The sequence below is a fragment of the Benincasa hispida genome, unplaced genomic scaffold, assembly GCF_027475165.1.
Source record: "Benincasa hispida cultivar pf3 unplaced genomic scaffold, pf3_genome.v1.1 HicScf1516, whole genome shotgun sequence".
In the NCBI taxonomy this organism is placed as follows: Eukaryota; Viridiplantae; Streptophyta; class Magnoliopsida; order Cucurbitales; family Cucurbitaceae; genus Benincasa; species Benincasa hispida.
In genome coordinates this window covers 1-14,959 of record NW_028325872.1, presented here as the reverse complement: position 1 = coordinate 14,959, position 14,959 = coordinate 1, and the positions used below count along the sequence as shown (strand labels likewise).

Sequence of the window (14,959 nt, the reverse complement as noted above, 5' to 3'; positions counted from 1 at the left end):
TCCAACAAGAAGAAAGTGCTTCAATCAAATCAAAGCTTGATTTCACTTATCATTGTGAGAGATGGTGGGAGATCACCAAGAGAATTTGAAATTTGGAACTCTCAACAATAAGCACAATGGGAGGGAATTTTTGACTTTTGACCTTTAGTAGGGTCTCAAGAACAAAATTTTGAAAAATGGGTCTATTTTTCAAAATTCTGTAGTTTTACACTCCACTCATACATCCCAATTTCAAACTTTACAGAGCCATTTCAAACTACAGTTTTTTTTTTCCTGGGCCCAGAGATCACCAACTATTAATTCTTTAACTATAAATACATGTCAACCATTTTGCTCTACAATTTTCGATCCAATTTTCCTCCACTGCTTCACTGGCAAGATCACTGCAACGATAATGCCGAAGAAGGTGGAGTTATTGGAGCATTATCAAGAGGATGCAGATGGCCCCAACGCTAAACCATTATCTCGCGATGATTTTCCCCCGAATTTCTTCTTCGGCGTTGCCACTTCCGCTTATCAGGTTCCCTTTTAACTCGTTCCAGAACTACAATGTCAATACTATCTTCTATTTCCTTCAATGGCTGAATCCCGGTTTTTGTGCTATTGAGATCTTGGATTTTGTTTTGTTTGGGTGATTTTTTATTTGTATCAATTAATTGCATGAATCACGCGTTGTCTTCTTTTCGGTATTCGAATATAATTTAGCTTTGTCGATTCGTTTTTGTTCTTCAATTTCTGAGTTTCTTTGCAACTCTTGAGGCATTCTGATTTTCCTGATATTTGATTGTCTGTTTCTTCGTCTTTTAGTTATCCCTAACTCAAATTTGGGGATATAGCTATCTTCGATCGGGTCTTTCTTGCTACCTTTGATTAGTAAAATGTTTCATTAATTATCTAACATGATTTTTTTTTTTTGTTTTTCTTTTTTGTGATTTTCTTTCATAAAGTTAATCTTCCTTTCGAATCGTATCGTTTCTATGTTGGAATTCCTTTATTTCCTTTTCGCTTTTCAGCTAAAGTTCAGATATCCTTGATAGAGAGAGAAAGTTTGATTTCCTCTTTTATCCCTTTTGGTTTCCTTTTCTGTAATTTTTTAAATATTTATTTTCTAATTTTATTAAAATTAAAAATAATTAGAAATATAAATTTTTTCTTTCAACTTACAAATCATTGGTCTTCTTTTAACATATTAATCATTATCTTTCTATAGTGATTTATTAACACAAATTTATGATCTTTTTAGTACAAATTTATGATTATAGCTAAAAAGTTTTCTTTTTGAGCATAGCTTAAAAAACCATTTTTTTGAGTAAAATAATTGGAAGGTGGGGATTGAATTATTGACGTTTGGACTGGTAATGGATGCCTCTATCTACGTCATACTGGCGTATATTCACTAATTTATATGTTTTAAGGCAATTTGCCTTAAAAAATTTTACTACATACTGGCGTATATTCACTAATTTATATGTTTCAACTTTTTCTATATATGTTATGCTTACAATATTTTATTTAAACTAGGCTAGGTATACTGCCTTTTAGCCATCTAATAATTGTTTTAGCTATTTTATTTTATCCATTTTATTGGATGGCTATTTTAATTTAATTTAATTTATTAATTATTGATAAATACAATCGACTTTTAGTGTGTTAATATTTGAATTCATGAAATTAATTTTAGGAAAAACATAAATTTATATGACTAAGGGGTTGTATTAATTAAAATTATGAACTAATAATTGTATGAATTTAAGTCTTGAACTTTCTTTAGTGTATTTTTAACCTATAAATTTTGTTAAAAATATATCGTGACTTATAATTTTTTTCAATAGAACTTCTAAATTATTATAAGCAAATCAATATAGACTTATTGAGATTACTTTTAAAAATAGTCAAAGCATCAATTATTGCACGTATGTAGACTTCTTCAGATGTTGGATTAACACTATGGACAATTAGAATTTAGAATCGATATATGGATAACTTTCAAAAGGAAAATTGTTTCGATCATGAAAGTGTAAAGGTTCAATTGATAAAATTAGAAAAACTATAATCGGTGACAATTCTTTTTAAGATTTTTCAAATATAGCAACTTAAATATGGTTTTGCAAGTCTAGCAAATGATAACTGTTTATTCCCCTCTTGCCCTTGTTTAAAAAAATGTCTACTAGCGATAGATTTCTATCATTGATAGATGACCACAATTAGAAGTCTATCATTAATATAGACCATAAATTTACAAGAAATCTGTTGGTGATAGTTTCTAATACTAAAAGAAGGCTCATGAATAATTTTCTTCACGAAGGTTGTTATAGTGAGAGCTAACTTCATAAATAGAATTTGGTAAGTGATAGAAGTCTATCAACAGACCCGAATGCATAAATAGTTATATCAATAATAACTATTCTTGATGCCCTAAAGTATCACACCCCTCTTGATTGCTTCAAAGAGTCGTACCAAACCACCCGTCTGATTCCTGATGTTCCTCTCCGGGTGTTTGGCTGTGTTGTCTTTGTTCATGCCCACGGTCCTAACTGCACCAAGTTTACCCCTCGTGCTCAGCAATGTGTGTTTGTTGGGTATCCTCTCCATCAATGTGGGTATAAATGTTACCATCCACCTTCTCGAAAATATTTTATTTCAATGGATGTTACCTTTCTTGAGGATCAACCCTTCTTGCCTATTAGTCATCTTCAGGGGGAGAGTTATAGTGAAGAGACTAATTGGTCCACATCACCAATCTCATTAGATTTACCGCTTGAACTTGAGCCTATCTTGAGTATTAACGACACGGTTCTCCCTACCAAACAAGTCCTGTGGATAACATACTATAGGAAGAATCTCAAGAAGGAAATAGTGCTACCTGTTGCATCTCCGGCTCTGGTCCATGAGTCTGATCCAACATCAGCTCCAGGTACTTGTATCCCTACCTCTAATGATATTGGTGCTTGTTCTGAGAATGATATGTGTAGTGTGGATAAAGATGACGAAATTGTTGACGGTTGTGCCAAGGACATCATATGTAATGCTGATGCAGTTAAAAATGATAGTGTTGAGGAAACGGCTCCAGAAAGTGATACTGTTACGAGGAAGGATGAGTGTGTGAAGGATCCCTCAGGAGATAAAACTCTGGAACAGAATACTGAATGTGATGAAGGGTCAGACAAGATAAAAAGTCATGATGCCTCTCTCGATCTTCCAATAGCTCTGAGGAAAGGTACTTGATCTTGCAGAAGTATCCTATGCACAGTTACATGTCTTACAGTAATTTGTCTCCCGAATTCAAGGCTCTTACTACAAGCCTGGATACAGTAACGATACCAAGCAGTATACATGTAGCAATGGAGATTCTTGAATGGAAAGTTGCAGTTATGGAGGAAATGAGGGCCGTTGAGAAGAACAACACTTTGGATCGAGTCTCGCTCTCTGAAGGACACAAGACAATTGGATGCAAGTGGGTGTTCACCATAAAATACAAGTCTGATGGAACGATTGATAGATACAAGACTAAAGTGGTTGGCAAAGGCTTTACCCAGACCTTTGGAATCGACTACTCAGCGACCTTCTCTCCAGTGGCAAAGTTAAATATCGTTTGGGTTCTTTTGTCGATGGTTGTGAACCAAGATTGGCCTTTTCATCAGCTTGATGTAAAAAATGCATTTCTCAATGGTGAGTTAGAAGAAAAAGTCTACATGAGTCCTCCCCCGGGTTTTGAAAGTCAGTTTAATCACCGAGTCTGTAAACTAAGGAAGTCACTGTATGGGTTGAAGCAATCTCCAAAGGCTTGGTTTGACAGATTCACTACTTTCGTGAAGGCTCAAGGGTACAATGAAGGGCACTCAGATCACACTTTATTCACAAAGAGGTCTGTATCAGGAAAGATTGCGGTTCTCATTGTTTATGTGGATGACATTGTCCTGTCTGGTGATGATGCCACAAAAATTATCAAACTCAGAGAAAATGACAGAGGAGTTCGAGATTAAAGACCTTGGAAAATTGAGGTATTTTCTTGGGATGGAAGTTGCTCGGTCAAAAGAAGGTATTTTAGTTTCTCAATGGAAATAGATGCTTGACTTACTTAAAGAGACAGATATGATTGGATGTAAGCCCGTTGACACTCCTGTGGAATTCAATGTGAAATGTAGTAATGTGGATAACAGGGTTTCAATCAATAAAGAAAGATATCAGCGTCTTGTTGGAAAATTAATTTACTTATCCTATACTAGACCCAACATATCCTACGTAGTCAGTATAGTGAGTCAATTCATACAAGCTCCTTACGAAGAACATATGACAACTGTGGAGTGAGATATTTGACTGTAAGGGCCTGATGTTCAGAAAGTCTGACAAATGATGCATTGAAGCTTACACCGATTCTGACTGGGCAGGTTCTGTTGTTGACAAAAAATCGATGTCTGGATATTGTACTTTTGTCTAGGGTAATCTGGTTAATTGGAGGAGTAAAAAACAAGGGGTGGTTGCTAGAAGCAGCACTGAAGCAGAGTATAGGGCCATGAGTCTAGGGATATGTGAAAAGATCTGGCTGAAGAAAGTTTTGTTGGATATCCATCAAGATAGTGATCTCCCGATGAAACTTTTATGTGACAATAAAGCAGCAATAAACATTACAAATAACCCTGTCCAACATGTCAGGACAAAACACGTGGAGATTAGACACTTCATCAAGGAAAGACTAGACAGTGGCAACATTTGCATTTCTTACATTCCTTCAATTAGCAAGTCGCGGATGTCCTCCCAAAAGGGTTGCTCAGACACAACTTTAGTTATTGTGTTAGCAAGTTGGGTCTCATTGATATCTATGCCCCAACTTGAGGGGAGTGTTGAAAATAAGTGTTTTAGCCTTAGGGGCATTTTTGTAATTTAGTCTTGCTCTAGGGTTTTCTACTTGACTATTTATTTGAGCAGTCTTTCTTGTACTCCATCATCAGAAATAATAAAAAACAGCAGTTTAGTATCGTGGTTTTTTCTGTCTGTTCTAGGGTTTTCCACATAAACCATTGTGTTCTTCTTCTTCCTTCTTTTTCATCAGGAACCACAGATAGGAAAACCCTTACTGTATGCTGCAACTGCTTGGGATATTTGGGATGCTGTACAGAAATTGTACTCCAAGAGGCAGAACGCGTCACGTTTGTATACTTTGCGTAAACAAGTTCATGAGTGCAGACAAGGAACCATGGATGTTACTTCTTATTTCAACAAACTATCTTTACTCTGGCAAGAAATGGATCTATATCGGGAGATTTTCTGGGATTGTCTGTGTGGGGGAGTTTAGTATTCAAAAATTGAGGAAGTTGATCGTGTTTACGACTTTCTTGCTGGTTTGAACTCCAAATTTGATACAGTTCGTAGTTGTATACTGGGACAGAGACCAATACCTTCTCTTATAGAAGTTTGTTCAGAGGTTCGTTTAGAGGAAGATAGATCGCGTGCTATGAATAATCCTATTGTCAATACCATTGACTCTGCTGCGTTTGGTGCAAAATCACATGGGTCTGATGGTGACAAGCAGAATGGTAAACACTCATCCTCTGGTTCCATGAATCGGAACTGGCACCAGCTCAAGCTCAAGGTACTCCTATTTCTGATAATACTGATGTGTGTGATGTTTTTGAGAGTGACAAAACTGATGTGATAATTCTAGAAAATGACAAAGTTGAAGATAGTGATGAGTCATCAGGAGAAATACAGGAGGATGAGTGCTTGCCGTAGGTAACTGAGTGTGACCATTGTCCTTTCGCTGAACACCGATCAGGCAAAACAGGGAGTTATGATGCCTCTCTTGACATACCCATTGCTTTGAGAAAGGGGACCAGATCATGTACTAAGTATTCCATGGATAGTTTTCTATCTTACATTAATTTGTCTTCTGAGTTTAGGGCATTCATTACCAACTTGGATACCGTAATGGTACCAAACAATATACATGGCCATGGAAATTCCTGAATGGAAGGTTGTGGTCATAGAAGAGATGAGAGCTCTTGAAAAGAATAATACGTGGGATCGTGTAGCTTTCCCTTAAGGGCATAAAACAATTGGGTGCAAATGGTTGTCACTGTAAAGTATAAGTCTGATGGAACTCTTGATAGGTACAAGGCCAGAGTGGTTGCTTAAGGGTTTACTCAGACATATGGAATAGACTACGCTGAAACTTTCTTTCTCTCCTGTAGCGAAACTAAATACAGTTCGAGTCCTTCTTTCAGTAGCAGTTAACAAAGACTGACCTCTTCATCAACTTGATGTAAAAAATGCGTTCCTGAATGGTGAGTTAGAGGAAGAGGTCTATATGAGTCCACCCCCTGGTTTTGAAACTCAATTTGATCATCTGGTCTGTAAACTCAGGAAATCCCTATATGGTTTGAAGCAGTCTCCAAAAGCTTGGTTTGACAGGTTCACCACTTTTGTTAAGTCCCTAGGTTTTAATCAGGGGCACTCTGATCACACTTTATTCACAAAAAGATCAGTATCAGGGAAAATAATTGTTCTAGTTGTGTACGTAGATGATATTGTTCTATCAGGAGATGATACTACCGAGAATATTAGACTGAAAAAGAAAATAGCTGATGAATTTGAGATTAAGGATCTTGGAAGTTTAAGGTATTTCCTTGGAATGGAGGTAGCAAGATCAAGAGAAGAGATTTTTGTTTCTCAACGAAAATATGTAAAGAGATATGGTTGAAGAAATTTCTGTCTGATCTTCATCAAGACAGTGAGACTCCTATGAAGCTCTATTGTGATAACAAGGCAGCTATAAGTATAGCCAATAATCCTATGCAACATGATAGAACAAAACATGTGGAGATCGATAGACACTTCATCAAAGAAAAACTGGACAGTGGTAGTATTTGTATTCCTTACATCCCTTCTGGTTAACAAGTTGTTGACATTTTTACTAAAGGATTACTGATGCAAAGCTTTGATACTTGTGTTAGCAAGTTGGGTCTAATTGATATCTACGCCCCCAACTTGAGGGAGAGTGTTGAAAATAGAAGGGCTATTATTTTTTAGCCCCAAGGGTTTTTTAGTCTTTTTACTTTGCCCAAATTTTCGTTCTTTTTCTGTATTAAGGTTTCTATAGCCTTTATATATCTTGATTCTGTCTACAAGACATATAATAATAAAAAAGAGCTCTTCTATCGTGGTTTTTTCTCTCTGTTCGAGGGTTTTCCACGTAAATATCGTATTTTCTTCTTCTTACTTTCAATAAAAGGATTCTAAAGTGAACGTGCAAGAGGATTAAACTGTTTTGTTTTTCTTCGAAGTTATGGACTTGAGATTGTTTCTAAAATAAAACAATGTATTAAGACATATAAAATCATTATTTGTGAAATACATATGTTTAGCATCATTGCACTGTTTCAATAAAATTATTAGGATCAAAATTATTCTGTTACTTATTCGTTTATTGATAGTTAGTTTACTAACATTAGACGTTGCAACAGAACCACACTCACTATGTCATTAATAAATTTGATATTTTGCAGGTTGAAGGAGCTGCCAACGAGGGAGGCAGAGGCCCTTGCATCTGGGATGAATTTACACATATTAAGGGTAATCATTGTTCTTTGATTTTGAAGTTCTGTCATCCCCTATAATTTCTCTAACCAGATAGCTAAGCTAATTCCATCGTGGTTTTAAACTTATTTTGCTTCCACCATGTCTGCAGGCAAGATTCTGGATGGTGGCAATGGTGATGTAGCGGTGGACCAATATCACAGATACAAGGTTGGTCAAGTTCATTCTTAAGAGTGTTCATCATTTATTTAATTTCCTCGTATAAAAGAATTTTGGTCTTGATTAGTGTTCATTGTCACCTAATTTTGCAATTCCGGGTTCTTACTTCTTGCCTTATTACAGAGTGTTTCTGCTAGGCAAGCCAAAGATTTAAGTTTAATGCTTTCATCATGAATTCAAATCCAGTATATGAGTAGTCCTTTCCTTCTAAATGTTTATTCAAAAGGAGGTGACTGTTTCTCTGGCGCTTTGATTAAAATATGAGAAGTGCTTAATAAAATTTGACTGTTTTATTTTATATGTACGTTACCACTCTATATCTGTAACCAACTAAAAAGTATTTTGTAGGCATCCTTCACAGTGGTTTGGGTACTCCATGTCCCCCTTCCTACAGTCTATATCTGTTTTAGGATTGTTCCTGATAAAAATAGAAACACATTAACTTGTTTAAATTATATTTTTCCTTTACAGTTATTTTTTTAATCAACACCACCGGCGCCCCCCCCCCCCCAAAATACAAAAATTACATTATTTATTTTCTATTTTAGGAAGATGTTGAACTTATATCAAATTTGGGATTTGATGCTTATCGCTTTTCAATCTCATGGTCCCGCATATTTCCTGGTATGTGCTTTGTAAAATCTTCCCTGCACTTTTGCTGATATGAAAAGAATACTAGATACATGTGATATTGTTAGGATAACACCTAACAAGAACACTAAAAGAATAACATAGAAAACATAAGAACACCCAAATATAGAAATATATGGAAATATGCTATAATATCAATAATATCATAAGAAAAGCAATAAGATTACCTAACCTTCCGAGATGGCTAGTCTCTCCTAAATTCTCCAAATGAAGTTGCACAAAATCCTTCACACCTTGACTGCCAACTCACTCCCTCCATTTGTAACTAAAAGACCTAACAAACTTACTAGCTATTTACTAATATACACCTCCTAATAATCATAATCTTACAGATACACCCTCTATATTGTGATGCCTATTGAGACACCAGAAAGGAAGAGGAGAAAACATACATCAGTGTACAAATCTCACACACTTGTTTAAATTATATTTTTCCTGGAACAAGAAAAATATAGGTGAAATTTGACAAAGTCACAGTAATGTTTTTATTTTCCTTTTTGAAAAGGAAACAAATTTTTTCTATTGATATTGATATTGAACTCCTTTGGCTTGACTATATTGCCCCTCTTTGGTAAATTTCATACATCAATAAAATTTGTTTCTTATAAAAAAAATAAGATATTGATATTGAACTCACGCTAGTATTGTGGTAGCTAGAGCTGGTTAAATCATCGATTAACCTAAAAGTTTAAGTTGAAGGGTAAAAGTAAATTTAATATTATATCTTTTAACACTCCCCTCACTTGAACTTGAAATATGTAGAAGATCTAACCATTGGAAAGTAATAACAACTGGGAAGGAAATATCATGGTTCGACATAGGACCTTATGAACCACCTCTCTGATACTATGTCAAATTGGTAATTTAACAAAAGCCATGATGCTCAAGAAAGGATTAAAACATCTATCGATATATCTATAAATAGGACAATTCGACATCGATACTAAGGATTAATTGATATCTTCAAAAGTTTTTCAAAAAGCCTTTTTCTTAAATCTTTTTATTATTATTTATTATCAATTATTATTAATGTTATTTAGTTTTTTTTTTTTTGAGTAACCAAACTGTCATTGAGGAAAAAAAGAAGAAATACATGGACATAAAAAAACTAAAGCCCACAAAAAACTAAAACTAACTAAAAGAAAGGTCCCCCGTCCCCGGCCCAGTGGGGGAAATTTCCCCCATCTCCGCCCCCGTCCCCGCCACGGAGGCGGGAATTACCCATCGGGGAAACGGTCCCCGCCGGGCCCCATTCCCCGTTTCCCCGTGGGGATTCCCCTACTAATTCCCCGCGGGGATTCTCCATTTTTATTTTTTATTTTTTAAGTTTGGGCTTAAATTTAGAATTTATATATTCAATATTGAGCTCACAACAAGTCTATATAGTATACATTATAAACATATATATAAATAAGTTATTTTATATATTATAAATATATATTTATAAAATATTAAAAATATTACTATATAAAATCGGGGTCGGGGGCGGGGGTGGGGATACCATCCCCGTCCCTGGACGGGGCCCCGAAAAATTCCCCGGTTTGACCCCATCCCCGGTCAAACTGGATCGGGGCGGGGCCCCGACCCCGTGGAGAATTTTGCCAACCCTTAGGTCTCTATTCAAGCAAGATAAAATTAAGCAGATAATTACAGAAAAACTTTTATAAATACCTATAAAACATATGAAAAATCATCTATCAATCCTAATGTGAGTACACATACTAATAACAAGATTTATAAGATATTTTATTGATTTATTCATAGATACATCCGTAAATTGAAATGCTGACATTGGTATTTTAATCCTTGTCCTCAAGTTGGTGACTCAACGGAGAAATGATATATTAGATATGTAATTTAAAATCAATATATCTAGATAATATTAATTCAAAGGTTTAAGAATATTAGTTATAGACGTGCTTGTCAATACAGCAATAAGGAACTCAGGTTTCTTGTTCTTCTTGTTCTCCTTGTTCTTCTTTTCTTTTTGTTTTTTTTTTTCGGTGTGAAACATAATCAGGTTAGTTGAAGGGACAGCAAAACGTCAATGGATATCGTTAATGCTTGTCTTTCTTGGTTTCTGTGAACTCAGTTCAATTTGAATCAATCTTTGAAGAAAGGATAACTACATTTCTTGTAAAAAAAAATATAAAATATGATGAAATAATACTCGTCAGAGTGAATTTTTATCGTTTCATATTAAGATTTCTTTATTTTTCAAATTTCCATCATTTATTGCATTTTACATCTTTCCACTTGTCAGGAACATCTCGTTCATGGAGAATTTTGTTTTACATCCACAATTGGTAACATGATTATGAATCATATTTGCACTATCGTTATAAAACTGTTGAGACGAAGGAATTGGGACTTCAAAACCTGTTTTCCTTTCCACTTCCAAGATCTGGTCCTAGTGGCGAGAACTTATGATGTTTAGAGGTTCTCTCCAGGGTGTCTTGGGTCAAGCCTCCTTAATAGGAAACTCTATAATCGAAAATCCTTATTATCTCTTTGAGGTAGTCTTGGGATAAGCCAAGTCTCATGGTGGAGTGGGTCACGAGCATAATGAGCAAGGAGTGAAGCCCTCCGATACCCTAGTTATTTAAAAGAAAACCATCTTCACTCCTCTTGTTATTGTGCTGTATTTACTTCTATTTCCTCCATTCCTTTTGAATAACTTTTGTAAAATACTATTTATCTATTCTTGGTTATTCCTTCCTGTTTCTTTTCTGGGCTTTGAACCATCAATATTCTGCTATTTTCAATTCTTAGTATCATAACCATTCTGAAGCACGCAGAAATTATTCCCATTTAAAGTATCTTTGTTGTTTTATTGCACTTCCTACTGACGAGCCGTTTCCTCTTTCAGATGGTTTGGGGACCAAAGTCAATGTTGAAGGGATTAATTACTACAATAACCTAATCAATGCACTTCTTGAAAAGGGTAAAAATCTCTACCTGTGAATTTCATTTTAAGCTCAACTAGTGAAAAAATGGTTGAAGGATTTTATTTAATTATTTTTTTTGCAGGCATTCAGCCTTATGTAACATTGTATCATTGGGACCTTCCTTTGCATCTCCAGGAGGCAATTGGAGGGTGGCTAAACAAAGAAATTGTGTAAGTTCTTTGCTTGAGACCTATGTATGTGGTCTAAAAAGCTATGTTATTTTTTAAGTGCATTATCTTCTGTAGGCATTTTTATGAATAGTATACGAAGTTTGGTGTTTAGTTTACAAGTTTGTGTAAAGCTAGGTTCTTTTAGCTTGGAGTAGCAAAGTTCTGACCTTTCTAGCATGTTTCTGTTGGGCAGAGTTGAAGAAAAGGTTTTAAAGTTTGAGTTTTTATAGACTTTGTTAGGAGTACGACTTGAAGAGAGTTTCAATAGGAAGTGTAATTTTAATGATTCAGCTCGTGGAATTTTTTAAATCACCCATTGATCCAAAAGTTTAAGCTTGTGGATGAAGGTAAATTTAATATAATATCTAACACTCTCCCTCACTTGTGGGCTTGAAAATGAAGAAGACCCAACAGGTAGAAATCAATATTAAATGGGGAGGAAACAACATTGCAGGGGCTTGAACCCAGTACAAGCAACCTGCTCTAATACCATCTTAAATTACCAGTTGATCCAAAAGCTTAAACTTGTGGACGACGATAAATTTAATATAATATCTAACAAGATTAACATTGTTGTATTCTAGAATAAAGAATCCTTCATAAGAATCAAATGTAGGCTAGGCTATAGGTGGTAACTAGACTCACATTCTCTTACTGACACCTTCTTGTGTGTGTGCGCGCGCGTGCATGTACTAAATAAAAGTTGGTATCATTTTGTTGTCAGACTTAGTATCATATTTTGGGTTATGATCTTTTGTGTGTACTGGGTCCTTTGAGCTATCATAATCCATAAACAATAATGTCAATGCACGGAAGTGTTGGCCTAACTCTGGTCCTTCATCATGTGCTTCAGTGTGATATGGGCTTAGGTTAGGTACTAATTTTATCACAAAATTAATAATAATCGATTGAAAATTAGGAACCGAATACCAAGCTAAACGGTAACTTGCTTGATCAATAAAGAAATTGAAGTATTGCTTGAGCAATAGGAAGAATACAAAGTTATCTAATTTAATTGAAGTTAAGGAAGTTGCATACAAAATTTCAATAGGAAGAAATGATTTCATTCAATGAACCTGATTCTTTTTTTTTCCCTTTTTTTTTTTTACAATATGTAGAGTGGAGGATCAAACTCCAGACCTCGAGGTTTATAGTATATATTCATGCCAGTCGAGTTATGCTCATATCACTCCTCAATAATATCACTAGTAACCCTATGATGAGTATGTGAGAATCCAAATGTTTGAAAGAAATAATCCCACATTGCGCTCGCAAACGCACAACACTAGAGAATATGGTTCAAGTCTTCCTCCCACACCGTGAGTTTAAGTTAGTTAGGTAGGATGGGTATGTTTTATTTATTATTATTAGTATTTTAGTCCTCAGTGTAGGGATATCTTTTTGGCTAGTTAATTGAGCAAGGAATGTGGAGAAGCAACTCTCATATTCGCCCCTTGCCCTTAAACTCTCTCTGGTTTTCAAGAATAAAAGTGGTTTCTATTGCGTCTAACTGAGTAATCCTTTGTCTTTGATCACACATAAAAAATATTGCCTATCATAGACACAACTCCACCAGAGTTTACTATTTTTTATGACAACTTAAGACAACATCTCCCAATCATGAATATTTATCAGTCATTTTTGTTTTTTTAGTGTTCTGTATGGTGTATAAACATTTAACTCTCATATATTTGTAAAATATTTTGCAAATTCCATATCAACAACCTGTTTTCTAACTTGCTTGGCAAACAAACAGAAATTACTTCGCAACCTATGCAGAAACTTGTTTTTCAAGTTTTGGTGATAGAGTAAAGAACTGGATTACAATTAATGAGCCTCTTCAAACTTCCGTGAATGGACATGGAATTGGTATCTTTGCTCCTGGAAGATGGGAAAATTCATCAGTTGAACAATATTTGACTGCACACCACCAGATCTTGGCACATTCAGCTGCTGTATCCATTTATCGAAAGAAGTATAAGGTAAAACATCCAAACCTGTCCGCACTAAGCACCGCCTAATTTCTTTTTATTTTTTTATCCTCTGATGAGTATATTATTCAAATATTTGATTTTCTTGTCCTTCTTGTCAATATGAACTTCATCATCAATCTAAAAATAGTAAAAAATTTTGTTATAACAAGATACTCGAGTAAGCAGTTAGAATTGTTCTCTGTAATTTTGGAGAATAATAATCGTATTATTTAATCAGGATTTTTTTTTTAACAATAATATTATTTTAATATTTATTGACAAAAATAGGGTTGTGAAATCGTGGATGGGGTCCACGAGTTTTGAGTCAGCACATAAATCATGGACCCCGTCCATGATTTAAGGCTAAATCGTGTACCCCGTCCACGATTTAAGGCCAGCCAAGCTAATTTTTTTTTTTTCACATTTTCTCCCAACTTCTGTCTTTTTCTTATATTTTTTTAGCATTTTTGCATCTTCGGAGAATCTTTTACTATGAAATTTAAATTTTCAAAGGCGTAAAATAAAAATTGAATCAAATTTCTAGCCACGAATTAAAGTTAAATTTTTTTTTTCACATTTTCCCCAAACTTTTGTCTTCTTCTTTTATTTTTTTTTAGTGTTTTTTGTATTTTTGGAAAATCTTTTAATGTGAAATTCAAATTTTTAAAGGTATATAGTAAAATAAAAATTGAATCGAATTTCTAGCCACGAATTAATTCTAAATCTATTTTTTTTCACATTTTTCTCCAACTTCTGTCTCTTTTATTTTTTATTTTTTATTTTTTTTTGCATTTTCGGAGAATCTTTTACTGTGAAATTCAAATTTTTAAAGGCCTACGGTAAAATAAAAATTGAATCAAATTTCTAACAATGAATTAAGACTAAATCTATTTTTTTTCACATTTTCCCCCAACTTTTGTCTCTTTTATTTTTTAGTTATTTTTTTTATTTTTTTTTAATTTTTTTTTCATTTTCGGAGAATCTTTTATTGTGAAATTCAAATTCTTAAAGGCCTACGGTAAAATAAAAATTGAATCGAATCTCTAGCGACGAATTAAGGTTAAATATATATTTTTTTTTCACATTTTCCCCAACTTCTATTTTCTTTTATTTTCTAGTGTTTTTTTATTTTTTTTTATTTTTTTTATTTTTGAAGAATTTTTAAATTCAAATAGATTTGTTCCCCTTTGTATCCTCTCAATTCAAATAGCTGACATAAAAATCGGTACACGATTTTGCTACCCTATTTTTGTCGATACTTTTTCCCTCCACCTTACTTTTGTAATTTCTTTCCTATATACCCTATTTTTGTTATTACTTTTAAAAAATACACTATTTTTGTTATTACTTTTAAAAAATACATTATTCTTGAACTTACCCCTTTAATCAGAGTAAAGATACATATATATAGGCAAGTCAAAAACCCTAATCTAAGGAATGTAAAATTACAATACAGGACAAATAT

The 14,959-nt window shown here is 34.2% G+C and overlaps 1 protein-coding gene across 1 annotated transcript; it reads left to right on the top strand.

Annotated features, from left to right (window-relative positions):
* The first annotated feature begins 297 nt into the window (after positions 1–297).
* Positions 298–13,542, top strand: LOC150031020 (beta-glucosidase 42-like). Its single transcript, XM_090309349.1, has 7 exons — positions 298–520; positions 7,503–7,569; positions 7,685–7,743; positions 8,301–8,376; positions 11,273–11,347; positions 11,434–11,521; positions 13,278–13,542. The coding sequence occupies exons 1-7, from the start codon at positions 395–397 to the stop codon at positions 13,540–13,542; spliced, it is 756 nt and encodes a 251-aa protein (XP_090165475.1). The 5' UTR covers positions 298–394.
* The last annotated feature ends 1,417 nt before the right edge of the window (positions 13,543–14,959 follow it).

What these genes read in the sequence shown, in the direction of transcription:
- LOC150031020 (XM_090309349.1), top strand. Translation starts at nt 395, where the DNA reads ATGCCGAAGAAGGTGGAGTTATTGGAGCATTATCAAGAGGATGCAGAT. An exon ending in ACCAATATCACAGATACAAG is followed by an intron (nt 7,744 to 8,300) that starts GTTGGTCAAGTT and finishes TTTCTATTTTAG; the next exon opens with GAAGATGTTGAACTTATATC. An exon ending in ATGGTCCCGCATATTTCCTG is followed by an intron (nt 8,377 to 11,272) that starts GTATGTGCTTTG and finishes TTCCTCTTTCAG; the next exon opens with ATGGTTTGGGGACCAAAGTC.